At 45.7% G+C, this 15,488-nt stretch overlaps 1 protein-coding gene and 1 long non-coding RNA gene across 17 annotated transcripts in view; one reads left to right on the top strand and one right to left on the bottom strand.

Annotated features, from left to right (window-relative positions):
- The window catches only part of LOC118384842 (protein mono-ADP-ribosyltransferase PARP14-like), a 29,594-nt gene that overhangs the window by 11,444 nt on the left and 2,662 nt on the right, over nucleotides 1–15,488 (top strand). Inside the window, exons 3-16 of the mRNA XM_052520067.1 lie at nucleotides 152–179; nucleotides 434–670; nucleotides 836–1,063; nucleotides 1,259–3,687; nucleotides 4,083–4,319; nucleotides 9,097–9,318; nucleotides 9,472–9,586; nucleotides 9,710–9,865; nucleotides 10,136–10,198; nucleotides 10,433–10,618; nucleotides 13,181–13,384; nucleotides 13,515–14,102; nucleotides 14,829–14,974; nucleotides 15,227–15,401. Of these exons, the coding sequence (XP_052376027.1) occupies nucleotides 152–179; nucleotides 434–670; nucleotides 836–1,063; nucleotides 1,259–3,687; nucleotides 4,083–4,319; nucleotides 9,097–9,318; nucleotides 9,472–9,586; nucleotides 9,710–9,865; nucleotides 10,136–10,198; nucleotides 10,433–10,618; nucleotides 13,181–13,384; nucleotides 13,515–14,102; nucleotides 14,829–14,974; nucleotides 15,227–15,401 (5,014 nt within the window). The remainder of the gene's footprint in view (nucleotides 1–151; nucleotides 180–433; nucleotides 671–835; nucleotides 1,064–1,258; nucleotides 3,688–4,082; nucleotides 4,320–9,096; nucleotides 9,319–9,471; nucleotides 9,587–9,709; nucleotides 9,866–10,135; nucleotides 10,199–10,432; nucleotides 10,619–13,180; nucleotides 13,385–13,514; nucleotides 14,103–14,828; nucleotides 14,975–15,226; nucleotides 15,402–15,488) is intronic.
- On the bottom strand, nucleotides 10,629–13,174 carry LOC127930747 (uncharacterized). Of its 16 annotated transcripts, XR_008139234.1 has the most exons (8): nucleotides 12,554–13,174; nucleotides 12,414–12,513; nucleotides 12,114–12,213; nucleotides 11,714–11,753; nucleotides 11,374–11,513; nucleotides 11,234–11,333; nucleotides 11,014–11,053; nucleotides 10,629–10,933 (listed from the first exon to the last, which is right to left on the bottom strand). It is a non-coding gene; the product is annotated as an uncharacterized LOC127930747 (long non-coding RNA). The 16 variants fall into 16 exon arrangements; XR_008139223.1 differs by lacking the exons at nucleotides 11,714–11,753; nucleotides 12,114–12,213; XR_008139228.1 differs by lacking the exons at nucleotides 11,714–11,753; nucleotides 12,114–12,213 and having other exon boundaries at nucleotides 11,374–11,533; nucleotides 12,454–12,513.

Here is a 15,488-nt window from a genome sequence, read left to right as displayed (position 1 = left end):
TAGTGCTGTCTTGGCTCGACAGGCTAGCCAGGGCTTCAAACTGATGGATAATACATTATTTTTATGGCTACTATTAAACAGCATACTTGTGAATATTCCCATTGGTTAACTATTTTACATATACATTTTGTTTGTTTTGCATGTTTTCCAGCTTGGTGCTACAAGCAATGAATTGTCAGGTAACATCTTTTCCTTGCTTCTGTGGTTGTTGATGCATTCCCTTGACCTAATATTATTATATTGAATGTTTTGCCTAATACATTTCATAATGATCCCTATTGGCATATCATTAGACAGTGTTGCAAAAGGCAGCCTTATCAGGCCATATCTCCTTGTAAATTTGTCTTTGGCAGAAATGTGCCGGTGAAGTCAGAGAAAGGTGAAATTATGAATGAGGTTATTGGATATGAATATCTAGTGTGTTTAATCCCAGATGTGTCAAGTGAAGCACAGAAAGCTCCCAACTCTGAGAGTGGGCCTGGAGAGGGAGGTGGAGCTGAGGTGTCTCCTCAGAGCTCTGCTGTGGTGCTGGAGAGAGTTCCTGAGAACATGCCGAGAGACTTGCTGTTGTTGCTGGTGGAGACCATCTCTGGCCTGGAGGAAGAAACCTTCTCACTGGAGGTCATCAGTGAGACAAACAGAGCTGTTGTGACCTTCAATAATCCCAAAGGTTGGTCAGTATTTCAAATTGTCCATTTTTTTTAAACAACAAAAAAGAAACAATGAATTTAATTTCTGAAGCATTTTAAAACAGATCTCTCCCTCACATGACGGGATTATATTTTCAATAACTATTGTGCATGATATTAAGGATATGATTGCCGCCTGTCTTTAGATGTGGAGCGTTTTCTCACTGAGAGCAAGAGGAACAATAGTTTCCAGAAGCAGGGTTTGATTGGCCGGTTGCTAGAGAGGTGCCAGAGTGTGAGAGTGGAGAACCTGGCCTCGAACATACTTCAGGATATGCTGGAGCTCTACATTGAGAAGTGGGCTGGCCCAGCAAAGGACATCACTGTGTTTCGTGAGGAACAGGCAGCCATTGTCACCTTCCATGCACCAGAAGGTAAAACCTGCTGTTTGAATGAGCTGTTTTATTAAATAAATGTTACTCCATTTGTTTATTTGGTAATCTATTTATTTCTATTATAAGATTAATTTAATGTAGCATTGCTATTCTGTTGCTGGCCTCGACAGAAATATTCTGTTTCTGCCCTCAGTTCATGCTATAACAGACAGTTCGTTATCTATGTCATTTCAGCTGTGGAAACCACTCTAAATAAACGTCTTGTAATTGGCAAAGTCCCAGTCAACGTGTATCCATACTATGAGTCCTTAGGAACTGCCTTGTATGGAAAGGAGAGGCCAATGTGGAAGATGCCTGACCCCTTCATAGAGTGTGTGCATTCTGCCGTATGGAAATTCCTCTCCACGAAGAGACAGTTTTCCCGCATCACTGACCAGATGAAGGCTCATTTCTGTCAAGTAAACATGGATACTCCTGAGGTAAAACTCAGTCCTTTGCCAACCCTGCTAAGGCAGAAAGGACTAACAAGCAAACATGTAGATGGATGGAAGCAGAATGCCTTGATCGTCTTCCGTGACATCATGGCCAAATATGCTGTGTTTGAGTGTTTTGTAAGTGCCCCAGCGTGGAAGGCAGTGGAGAAAGAAGTCCGCTCGGTGGTGAAAGAGGATGCTGTCCTAGCTATGGATGCCTCCAAAGGGTCTCTGACAGTTGCAGGTCTGGCCGAAAACACAAAGCGACTCCAGGGGCTGGTGGAAGACCTCATGCAGAGGGCCATGAGTCGGATAGAGAGGCAGAGGGATGGCATCTCGGAGGAGATGGACATGTCCCCTGCCATGTTCTATATCCTACAGCAGGAAGGACTTCTGAAGTGCGCAGCAGACAAAGCCCCAGAGATGGGTTTTTCTTACAGAGACGACACCAAGAAGTTGGTTCTCTCAGGTCTTGTTGCAGAGGTGTACAAAATTAAGTACTGGATTCTGGAGAGGGAGCTCAAGATGAATAAGAAGCAGCTGAAGCTGGAACCCCAAATCCTGGACTTCCTGAGGTCAGTCGACAGTATGGAGATGTCCCAGGACCTGTTCACATCCCGGGGCATCAACGCTGTGTACAGAGTGGAGGGTGGAAAGGTACTTCTGACTGGTAGCTCAGACAGAGCATTGGCTGATGCAGAGCAGAGGGTGAAGACTGCCCTGTCCCTGCAGAGCCTTATGGTGGAGGATCAGGAGGTGCTGAGGAAGCCTGAGTGGAAAGATCTGAACAACCAGCTGGTGGATGCCTACAACTCCATAAAGAAAAGAACGGTGGTGATTAAGCTTCACCCAGAGAGGAGAGACAGAATCATTGTGTCTGGCTTCCTGGACCCGGTCAGAGAGGTCAGCAATAGTCTGCGGGACTTTGTTGAAAACTACTCACGAGTCGAAGAGGCTGTCCTTCTCAAGTCCTGTGCCGTGGTTAAATTCATCCAGGAGAACAAATCCCAGGACTGGGAACATTTTGGCAAGCGTGATGAGGTGAACGTCTACTTTGACCCCAGAAGGCCCAAAATGGTCCTTTCTGGAGAGCGTCTCTACGTCAAGAAGGCCAAAGAGACCTTTCAGAAGATGGTAGCAACTTTCTGCACTGATGAGCTCACCATCATGAAGCCTGGAGCAAGAAAGTTCTTCCAAGAGGAGGGAAGAATGTTTGTTTCCATGGCGATGAAGGAGCATGGCTGTGTGGTGCTGCTGCAGGAAGACTACATGCTGGAGGAAGAAGAGGGCGATGATGAAGATGGGGAGAAAGGATTTGGCCCCTCATCCTGCTGTGAGGTGAGGACACACAATGGAATCCTGGTCTCTGTCAGTAAGGCAGACATCTGCAAGTTCAAAGTGGACGCAGTAGTCAATGCAGCCAATGAAGACCTGCAGCATATTGGAGGCCTGGCTTTAGCACTACTCAAGGCTGCTGGTCCTCAGCTGCAGGAGCTCAGTGATCAACATGTCCGTAATAACCGCCGACTGCAGCCAGGCGACGCCATTGTGACAGATGCAGGCAATCTACCCTGTAAGTATGTGGTCCATGCGGTTGGTCCACGGTTCACACACTTTGACCAAGGAACAGCCATACAGCGTCTGAAACAAGCTGTGAATGAGAGCCTGAGGGAGGCTGCGAAGGTTAACTGCTCAACTGTTGCCGTCCCGGCCGTCAGCTCTGGGATATTCGGCTTTCCTCTGGACCTGTGCACTGAGACCATTGCTGTGGCAGTGCGTGACTACTGTGAGAACCTAAGAGGTCAGACCTCTCTGACTGAGATTCACCTGGTGGACAGCAATGACAACACTGTGAGAGCCCTGGCCAGCGCTGTCCAGAAAACGTTCAATGACCTGCACCCAAAAATGACCATGCCTCCGCAGGGTGCACATAGGGGAAATGGACATTGGGGACGCGGGCAACAGGGAAGTGAACGACGGGGAAGAGGACAACATAGTTACGGACATCAAGGACCTGGATATCAGGGACAGTCACCATGGGGACATGGGCAGTGGGGACAAAGCAGAAGGGGGGGGGAGGAGAAGGTAGAGGGGGAGCCGGAGGTAGAGGAGGAGGAGAAGGTAGAGGAGGAGGTGGAGGTAGAGGAGGAGGTGGAGGTAGAGGAAGACATGGATATAGGGGAGGAGACAGCATAAGAAATTATCATGAAACCCAAGAGGAGCAGAGCAGAGAGTATGGCCAAGAGAGGACGTTTGAGGGGGCAGGCAGTGGGGAAATCCTACAAACCAATCGCACACAAGAGGGTCTGAAGATCATTCTGAGGAAGGGAAATATCCAGGAGGAATATGTGAGTACACATACTGTAGTTATCAGAGCACCACATAAACCATTCATACGTGTATTATAAGTAGTACATCAGATAACCCAGAGTATAAGGTGTATAATTTGTTTACTTTTCATTCTACTCTTCTTTATCTGGAATGACAGCTGTCTTGTAGAAGTCATAATTGAAGTTTGAATAGAAATACATAGCTGTCCCCTTCTCGCTTCATGAATGTTTGGTCATTTGTTTTGAAACCTCTAGTCTGAGGGCATCGTCAACACCATCTCTGAGGATTTGGACCTGAGTAAAGGTGCTGTGTCCAATGCTATCCTAAAGGCAGCCGGTCCTGGGCTCCAATCAGCAGCCACAGATGAGGCTCGCGTCAACAGATTGGCCTATGGTGACATTGTGGTCACCGACGGTTACAACCTGCTATGTCAGAGGGTGATCCATACTGTCTGCCCCCATTGGGACCAGGGAGCTGGCTCAGCAGAGAAGGTAAGCTATGAGTTATTGAACATGTTTAATTTGTAAATCGGGAGGTCCCGTAACACGAGTGAGTACACATAGTGAGTGAGAATGCTGTTCATTGACTACAGCTCAGTGTTCAACAACATAGAGCCCACAAAGCTCATCTATAAGATAAGGACCCTTGGACTAAACACCTCCGTCTGCAACTGGATCCTGGACTTCCTGACGGGCCGCCCCCAGGTGGTAAGGGTAGGCAACAACACATCTGTTACGCTGATCCTCAATACTCAAACCCCTTAGTGCTGTGTGCTTAGTCCCCTCCTGTACTCCATATTCACCCACTGGGTGGCCAAGCACGACTCCAACAACATCATTAAGTTTGCTGATGACACAACAGTGGTAGGCCAAGACCCTGACAACGATGACACAGCCTATTGGGAGGAGGCAGGAGACCTGGCAGTGTGGTGCCAGGACAACAACCTCTCCCTCAATGTGAGCAAGACAAAGGAGCTGATCATGAATTATAGGAAAAGGAGGGCCGAACAGGCCCCCATTAACATTGACGGGGCTGAAAGTGGAGTGGGTCGAGAATTTCAAGTTCCTTGGTGTCCACATCACCAACAAACTATTATGGTCCAAACACACCAAGACAGTTGTGAAGAGGGCACGACAATACATTTTCCCCCTCAAGAGACTGAAAAGATTTGGCAGATTCCAAAAGGTTCTACAGTTGCACCATCGAGAGCATCCTGACAGGTTGCATCCACACCTGGTATGGCAACTGCTTAGCCTCTGACCGTAAGGCACTACAAAGGGTAGTGCGTAGGGCCCAGTACATCACTGGGGCCAAGCTTCCTGCCATCCAGGACCTATAGACTAGGCGGTGTCAGAGGAAAGCCCAAAAACGTGTCAAAGACTACAGTCACTACAAGTCAAAGACTGTTCTCTCTGCTGGTTCTGGAGGGCCAAGTCTAGGACCAGAAGGCTCCTTATAACAGCTTCTACCCCCAAGCCCTAAAGCTGATGAACAATTAATGTTTTCACCCTGCTGCTACTCGCGCTGTTTATTATCTACTCATAGTCATTTTACAAATGACCTCGACTAACCTGTTTCCCTGCACATTGACTCAGTACCGGTACCCCCTGTATATAGCCTCGTTATTGCTATGTAATTTACTTGTGTTACTTTTAGATTATTATTATTTTTTTGTACCTTTTATTTAGTAGATACTTTCTTAACTCTATTTCTTAAGCTGCATTGTTGGCTAAGGGCTTGTAAAGTAAGCATTTTATGGTAAGGTATTCGGTGCATGTGACAAATACAATTTGATTGGGGGGGCACTGAGGTCCCGGAACACATAGTGAGTGTGAGGGGTGGGGGTATCCGGAGGGCTCTGAGGTACTGGAACACATAGTGAGTGTGAGGGGTGGGGGTATCCGGAGGGCTCTGAGGTCCCGGAACACATAGTGAGTGTGAGGGATGGGGGTATCCGGAGGGCTCTGAGGTCCCGGAACACATAGTGAGTGTGAGGGATGGGGGTATCCGGAGGGCTCTGAGGTCCCGGAACACATAGTGAGTGTGAGGGGTGGGGGTATCCGGAGGGCTCTGAGGTACTGGAACACATAGTGAGTGTGAGGGATGGGGGTATCCGGAGGGCTCTGAGGTCCCGGAACACATAGTGAGTGTGAGGGGTGGGGGTATCCGGAGGGCTCTGAGGTACTGGAACACATAGTGAGTGTGAGGGATGGGGGTATCCGGAGGGCTCTGAGGTCCCGGAACACATAGTGAGTGTGAGGGGTGGGGGTATCCGGAGGGCTCTGAGGTACTGGAACACATAGTGAGTGTGAGGGGTGGGGGTATCCGGAGGGCTCTGAGGTACTGGAACACATAGTGAGTGTGAGGGGTGGGGGTATCCGGAGGGCTCTGAGGTACTGGAACACATAGTGAGTGTGAGGGGTGGGGGTATCCGGAGGGCTCTGAGGTACTGGAACACATAGTGAGTGTGAGGGGTGGGGGTATCCGGAGGGCTCTGAGGTACTGGAACACATAGTGAGTGTGAGGGGTGGGGGTATCCGGAGGGCTCTGAGGTACTGGAACACATAGTGAGTGTGAGGGGTGGGGGTATCCGGAGGGCTCTGAGGTACTGGAACACATAGTGAGTGTGAGGGGTGAGGGTATCCGGAGGGCTCTGAGGTACTGGAACACATAGTGAGTGTGAGGGGTGGGGGTATCCGGAGGGCTCTGAGGTACTGGAACACATAGTGAGTGTGAGGGGTGGGGGTATCCGGAGAGCTCTGAGGTACTGGAACACATAGTGAGTGTGAGGGGTGGGGGTATCCGGAGAGCTCTGAGGTACTGGAACACATAGTGAAGAAAAGTGTCAAACACAACGTAGCAGCACAGCAGACAGAGTAAACAGCCAAGTAGCCTACTGTCTATGTTGGTTAAATGGACAGCACTCTCCAAGGTGCAGTTCTCTCCAAGGTGCTGATTAATTGAAAGCATGTTAAACGTCACTGCAGTATGCCCACATACTTGAGTATAGCTGCAGGGCTTACACAAGTCCATATTTCTTATAGTCTAATTTTCTAGACATTGATGTATAGCAACATTTTTAGACGACACTGCAGAACACCCGCCATATGCACACGTACTCAGCTGTGGGGCTCACAAGACCCCAATTTAATATCATTTTCAAGACATCAATGTAGCAGTAGAACAAATATCACAATATCAGAATATAACTTCAAATAAAATAAATCTCTGTAGGCTACAGCAGAACACACATATGAGAATATATATGCCTCCTGCCATTGTGATAATATGAAGCACATATTCAGATTACCGTAATTTCTGGACTATTAAGCGTACCTGAATATAAACCGCACCCACTGAATTAAAAATATATATGTATTTTGTACATATATAAGCCGCAGGTGCCTACCGGTACATTGAAACAAATTAACTTTACACAGCCTTTAAACGAAACACGGCTTGTAACAAAAATAAATAGGCTTTAACGAAACACGGCTTGTAACAAAAATAAACAGTAAACAGTAGCCTACCAAGAAAGTCATTGGTCACTATCTTCCTCCTCCTGTGCACTGAAACCAATAGCCTCAGAATTGCTTCATCCAATGTTGGATCGTTTTCATTGTCGCTCTCGTCACTTTCATCCGGAGGCAAATTCAACACGCAGCAGTCCAGCCTTTCAAAACCCGTTGATGATAGTGGATTTTTTGATAATGCTCCACACTGTCAGCAGCTCTATTTCCTTTTCCAACAGCCAGATCGATCGCCTTCAACTTGAAAGCTGCCTCATATGCATTTCTCCGTGTCTTTGCCATGATGAGGGTGACAAAATGACTACCGTAATCAGAATGATGGGAAGTTTGAGCGCGCTCCATTTACGTCACATTATGTGAAGGTGCTCAGTTTTGTGGCGGCATGAATCTTGTGAAAGCGGGAAAAATCCATAAATTAGCCGCGTCATTGTATAAACCGCGAGGTTCAAAGCGTGGGAAAAAAGTAGCGGCTTATAGTCCGGAAATTACGGTACTTTCACAGTACAGAACAAGTTTGTAAAGGAAAAAAAATGTCCTACCTTAGTTTTCCAAACCTCCAGCAAATACTCTCCCCATGTCAAGTCCATTTAACTCCTGAGAGTCCATTTCCTGCTCAAAGCCATGAGCGGGCCTGTGGCTGTGACCTTTAGCCTCCTTCTAAGGCTTTTCTGAAGACTGGCAATGTTTTTATTGTCCTCTTTAGCCTCATTTACAAGACTTGCTGCCACCAAATGTTCCCTGGTTCGGGCATGTTCAAAAACCTTGTGATACGTCTGAGGCATAGGATGTTAACTTACTGTACATTGCACCCACTCTTTTGCTAGTTTAATCCCTCCAGTCGTTTCTAGACCCAAGCTATCTTCCTTTTTGCATGTGGTACAGCCCAATTTTGAATTATGAATGACAAGCATGGGGTTATGTGTTTGCTTGAACGGCAAATTGCACCTGACCGAGCACTTTGTCTGTGGATGCACTGTCCCCCACCTCCCAGCTCCCCGTCTGCCTCTCCATCTGAGTCTGACTCTCTAGTAGGCCTACTAGCTAGTGGAGTCACCGGTGGTGATGCTGAACTGTTGGGATTAGCAGCGCTGCGAGCTTAGGCATTGCCATCGGGAACAGTTTGCACCTCACTCCTCCTGCACTGACAGTTCTCTGGTTTGTTTTGGGTTCAATTGACCATCTTTCTCTAGATTGTTGGACTTGAAAAATGTCAAACTCGATTGCCTTTTCTTTTCCATGTTTTATCTGGTTTTCCCAAGATTCAAATTCAGTAGGGAGACGACTAGCCTAGGCTACGTAACGTGATTACGTAGGGACCTCTTCACTAGCTGACCACCTACCAAGACCTGTGTCGAGATCAATTACTTACCCCACCCTCCCTCCCAATAACCTTTATGTACAAATAAGAGAGCAGGTCTGGAATCAGTGTGGCAGGAAAGGATGAAGGATCCCCACGCTTTTACATGGTCTTTTTGTTGGGAAGGAGAAATAACGAGGAGGCAACTTGATTTAACGCTGATCGCTTTTATTAGAATGTATACAGGGCGAACATTGAAACAATTAATAAATGAGGCAGTGAGAGGTACCGGATCCCGGCAAATAGGTGCCGGAACAAACAAAGTCAAATCTGATAGATGCCGGAACAGGTTCCAGCTCAAATTAAGTACTGGTTATTGAGAGTGCATAGAAAGGTTTTAGTAAAATGTTTCTAAAATTGTCCATGTGTTTGTGATTTAAGATATTGAGAACGATGATCAGAGATTGCCTGAGTGAGGCAGAGAAGCATAGGCTGGCATCCCTGTCTTTCCCTGCCATTGGAACAGGGAACATGGGATTCCCTAAGGGCCTGGTGTCCAAGCTTCTTCTGCAGGAGGTCAAAGACTTCAGCCAGAGAAGAAACTCCACACACCTTAAAGAGGTGGCCATCGTGGTCCACCCCAGCGACACCCAAACTGTGGATGTAAGTTTGAAGATGGAAAATGGTTTAAAGGGGGATTCAGTGTTTATCATCACACAGAGGTAGTGTTGTTGCATAACCTCACCTTTTTCAGTGTGTGTTGTGCTCCTAGATATGTTTGATAAATGCTCCACACGTTATATCTCCTGTTTACAGTGCTTTGTCAGGGAATTCAGAGGTCAGACACAAGGGTATACTTGGCAGAGTTCACAAGGTTCCGGCCAATCACAACATTCCAAATCTCATGTTGGCCAATCACAGCAGCCCTCTGGTAACGTTAATTCACAGCCTTCAAAGTCTCCCCAAAAATATTCAACCACTGAGACCCTGCTGCCTCTTTAGAGCATGTCTGTTTCCACAGAACCCCCTTGTCTAAACATGTTATTTTCATTAGGCGCAGGCTTCTTTGGACAGGTGTCATCCCCTTCTCTGGGTGTGTACAGCATGCAGATGGATCACGTGACCTTTGAAGTGTCATCAGGAGACATCACCAAGGAGTCCAGTGATGTCATTGTCAACTCCTCCAATAAGGACTTTAACCTCAAATCAGGTAACTTGTACCTCTGACAATACCATAGGTGTCGTAACCAATGTTTCATGTTCATGAGGCTACTAAGACAAATACTAAGGAGCACCTTATAAGGATGTTTAACATGTACACATCTGAAATGTTGGAAATCCAAATGAACAGTGTTTACAGCTACACAATCAGAAAGCAAGCTAAATCCAATACACCCCCACAGACACACAACTTATTTAATGGTACAATTGTTGACTTAGAATAAAGAGCCATATTGTACTAATGTCTTTGTTTCTTCAGGTGTATCCAAATCCATTTTAGAAGGAGCTGGATTGAAGGTGGAGTTGGAGTGCTCAGAGATTGGTGTGTATCCATGTCCTTGAGTCAACATATACTGTAGTCATGTTTCTGGTCAAGGAGACTGGTGTCATGTTGGATATGAATGAGATGACATTTCAGCACTGTTTGATACTGTCTGGTAAAAGTCTAAAGTCAGTTTCCAATCCATGGGTCCTACAACACTGGTGTGCATTGATTTGACCTTTTATTAACTTAGATTCTTGACATCTAAACCTTTCCTTTTATGCTTTTCTACAGTCAGATCCCCAAGCTTCCAACCATGCAGGATGATCGTGACATCAGCAGGATCTCTCCCATGCAAACACATCATGCACATTGTGGGACAGAATGACCCTAAGATCATTAAAGAGACTGTGTACGATGTTCTCAAGAAGTGTGAGGAGCGAAGGTTCACCTCAGTGTCCTTCCCAGCGCTTGGAACAGGTACTCTGCTTTAATGGTCATTATTAGACTACACTGTCTTGTGTAGTTGCATGTTTTTATTTTACTTGTTGCCTATTCTGTTTTGTTCTTTGTTTCTACTGTGAGGTTGTAAAGTGGCCATATGCTTTGCTTCCATGTGCTCTGAATGGGACGACCTGCTACTCATAATGACGACCTGCTCCTCATAATGACTACCTGCTCCTCATAATGACTACCTGCTCCTCATAGTGACTACCTGCTCCTCATAATGACTACCTGCTCCTCATAGTGACTACCTGCTCCTCATAATGACTACCTGCTCCTCATAATGACTACCTGCTACTCATAATGACGACCTGCTCCTCATAATGACTACCTGCTCATCATAATGACTACCTGCTCCTCATAGTGACTACCTGCTCCTCATAATGACTACCTGCTCCTCATAATGACTACCTGCTACTCATAATGACGACCTGCTCCTCATAATGACAACCTGCTACTCATAATGATGACCTGCTCCTCATAATGACTACCTGCTCCTCATAATGACGACCTGCTCTTCATAATGACTACCTGCTCCTCATAATGACTACCTGCTCCTCATAATGACGACCTGCTCCTCATAATGATGACCTGCTCCTCATAATGACTACCTGCTCCTCATAATGACCACCTGCTCCTCATAATGACTACCTGCTCCTCATAATGACTACCTGCTCCTCATAATGACTACCTGCTCCTCATAATAACTACCTGCTCCTCATAATGACTACCTGCTCCTCATAATGACTACCTGCTCCTCATAATGACCACCTGCTCCTCATAATGACTACCTGCTCCTCATAATGACTACCTGCTCCTCATAATGACCACCTGCTCCTCATAATGACCACCTGCTCCTCATAATGACCACCTGCTCCTCATAATGACTACCTGCTCCTCATAATGAGTACCTGCTCCTCATAATGACTACCTGCTCCTCATAATGAGTACCTGCTCCTCATAATGACGACCTGCTCCTCATAATGACTACCTGCTCCTCATAATGACGACCTGCTCCTCATAATGACGACCTGCTCCTCATAATGACTACCTGCTCCTCATAATGACTACCTGCTCCTCATAATGACCACCTGCTCCTCATAATGACTACCTGCTCCTCATAATGAGTACCTGCTCCTCATAATGACTACGTGCTCCTCATAATGACTACCTGCTCCTCATAATGACCACCTGCTCCTCATAATGACTACCTGCTCCTCATAATGATGACCTGCTCCTCATAATGACGACCTGCTACTCATAATGACTACCTGCTCCTCATAATGACCACCTGCTCCTCATAATGACTACCTGCTACTCATAATGACCACCTGCTCCTCATAATGACTACCTGCTCCTCATAATGACCACCTGCTCCTCATAATGAGTACCTGCTCCTCATAATGACGACCTGCTCCTCATAATGACTACCTGCTCCTCATAATGACGACCTGCTCCTCATAATGACGACCTGCTCCTCATAATGACTACCTGCTCCTCATAATGACTACCTGCTCCTCATAATGACCACCTGCTCCTCATAATGACTACCTGCTCCTCATAATGAGTACCTGCTCCTCATAATGACTACGTGCTCCTCATAATGACTACCTGCTCCTCATAATGACCACCTGCTCCTCATAATGACTACCTGCTCCTCATAATGATGACCTGCTCCTCATAATGACGACCTGCTACTCATAATGACTACCTGCTCCTCATAATGACCACCTGCTCCTCATAATGACTACCTGCTACTCATAATGACCACCTGCTCCTCATAATGACCACCTGCTCCTCATAATGACCACCTGCTCCTCATAATGACTACCTGCTCCTCATAATGACTACCTGCTCCTCATAATGACTACCTGCTCCTCATAATGACAACCTGCTCCTCATAATGACTACCTGCTCCTCATAATGACGACCTGCTACTCATAATGACTACCTGCTCCTCATAATGACCACCTGCTCCTCATAATGACTACCTGCTCCTCATAATGACGACCTGCTCCTCATAATGACTACCTGCTCCTCATAATGACGACCTGCTACTCATAATGACGACCTGCTCCTCATAATGACTACCTGCTACTTTTCCTAGCCTAATTTTCAAAAAATCTTGTTCTTTCTTCGTCTTTCTGCTCCCCCCAACCAAACATACTTTGCTCTTTTACTTGTTTTGTTCTCTTCCTTGCATCTTTTTCTTGTCTCCTTCCCTTATGTATTTTTCTTGTCTCCTTCGCTTCCTTCCATATTTTTCTTGTCTTCTTCCGTTCCACATTTTTCTTGTCACCTTCCCTTCCTTCCATCTTATTCTTGTCTCCTTCCCTTTCATATTTTCCTTTTCTCCTTCCCTTTCATATTTTCCTTGTCTCCTTCCCTTCCATATTTGTCTTGTGATTAGTCACTCTCAGGGACAGATTTGCATCCATCATGTCATTGTCTATTTGTACTTCTGTCTCCATCTATGTATTTCTGTTTGCCTCCATAGCCATGTCATTGTGTGTCTGCCTCCGTCTGTCTGTCTGTCAGGCCAGGGTGGGGCGAGTCCCTCTGCTGTTGCGGACGCCATGATTGACGCAGTGGTGGACTTTGTGAAGAAGAAAAAGGGACAGTTTGTGAGAAGTGTGAACATCCTGATATTCCAGACTGCCATGGTGACGGAGTTCCACAAGAGCATGAAGAGGAGAGTGGGAGAGGGAGTGGAGGAAAAGGGCATTTTTACCAGGTTTAAAGGTCAGTGAGAATGGAAGTGTGCGAGGTAGAAGACAATATGAGCTCAATGTGTACTGATACAATATAGTTACTATAATCATAAGTGACATTTTGTCAAGGAGTTTATGTTGTGTGTGCTCTTTCTTCATAGATTCGCGCTCTGCCCGTGAGAACCTTGTCATGGCGGGAGAGGAGTTTGCCCCAACCGTGTTCCAGCTGTGTGCAGAGAGCCCCCAGGCTGTGAGCCGTGCCCGGGACTGGGTTAAAAACCTCATAATGAAGGAGCAAACTGAGAAAACCATCAAGAACCCGTACATCAGCCAGCTGAGCCAGGGGGATGTGGAGAAGTTGCAGGCCATGCAGAGGGAGCTGATGGTCAGGATACGCCTGGAGAAGAAGGGCCCCAACTCCTTGATCCGCCTGGAGGGCCTGAGCCGCGATGTGCTTACAGCAGACAGCCTCATCAGGGACATGGTCCTGGTCCAGGAGAGGGCAGAGAACAGCAGACAGGCAGCTTTCCTGGTGAGCAGCCTGGTGGAGTGGCAGTACAAAGACCACAGTGGAACAATAGTGTCTTTTGACATGCTCACCAACTACATCCTGGAGGAGGCTGTGAAAGACAACAGCAAAGTGACAATCAAGATCAACAATGAGGATTATAAGGCAAATGTAGCCCACAAGAGAGCTGTCAAGTTTGGGGGCAGAAGAGAAATTGAGTTACTGAGAAAAGACTTGAAAGGTGAGTCCCATCCATAACAAATCCTCATCTGTCTAGACTGCATTAAAATGAAATTATGGAGAACGGTGATATTAAATATAAAAGAATGTCTTATTTTTAAGAACACATTTTATATGTCATTTTGTGGAGGCATACAGTATATCAGGGGTCTCTAACCTTTTTTTTATCACAATACCTACTTTATAGCTTTAAAATAGGCACATTCTTCTCGTATCCTCTACCCTACAACTCGTCCCAGGGTTCTTGGTGTACAAGAGATGTTTTCTGTCAATATACCTGGTAAAATAAAATGGCTAATAAGCAGTATTTGGCATGACAGGACTCCCATAATTCTCTCACTTCCATAATCCTGTTCTCTGTTTTAACTATTTCTGTACTCCCAATATTGCAATTATTCATAGATTAACAACTAAAATAGATTTTTTTGAGTTCAGGTCAATGCTTACCTCACATCAGAAGACAATTTTTTTAGGTGAAAAAATAAGAACAAAAAAGCATTTAGATTTTTTGGTTTAATTCACCTTTATTGAGCATCTAGCAAGAGAGGAATGTGACGTTCTAGCGATGTTTCTGCGGTTAGACCGACTGCTGCAGCACATGTCATGGAACTGAGTATGTAATCAATATGTATTTAAAGTTGTGAATGATTGAGTCTTTTTAATGACAATACTTATTGCGGAATTAATTGACACCTAAATGCCAAATTCTCTACTGTGTTTTGTCCAGACGATACATCAGTGTCTCTACCTGCACACTGGGATGACATGAAGGGTTCCCTCTTAATGCTGGTCCCACTAACTACAGGATCCAAGGGATACAATGACGTAGAGAAGGAATTTCGAAAGACTTTGCTCACTGACACCATCATTACAGTATGTTTGTGAAAATGTATACCTGAATTTAACTTGCATTCCACAAAAGACTGAGTTTCTATGGTGACGTTATACGAAAGCCTCACATTTTTGCTATCATTTAAAAAAAATATATACATTAAATTATATATACATGAAATGTGCAATTCCTATTCCTATGCTGTTCGTTACGTATTTGGCTAGGTGGGATTGCACTTCAATAATAAATAAATCACTGTCGATTTATACGTGTGTTTTGTTTGCTATTTGAAGATTGAACAAGTCCAGAACGATTCACTGTGGAAGAGCTACCAGATAAGAAAGAAGCTCCTGGAGGAGAAGAACAAGCACACAAACAACGAGAAACTGCTGTTCCATGGCACCAGTTCCGACTCCATCACCCAGATCAACAACCATGGCTTCAATCGCAGCTACGCTGGAACACATGGTATGAGAATGGTCTCATGGAAACATGTCTGATGACCAATATGCTTTACTGTTATATTGTGACCTCTTCCTAAGGGAGGAGGAGCTT

The sequence above is a fragment of the Oncorhynchus keta genome, chromosome 6, assembly GCF_023373465.1.
Source record: "Oncorhynchus keta strain PuntledgeMale-10-30-2019 chromosome 6, Oket_V2, whole genome shotgun sequence".
NCBI lineage: Eukaryota > Metazoa > Chordata > Actinopteri > Salmoniformes > Salmonidae > Oncorhynchus > Oncorhynchus keta.
Note: the sequence above shows the minus strand (reverse complement) of the source record. Positions and strands in the feature narration are given on the sequence as shown.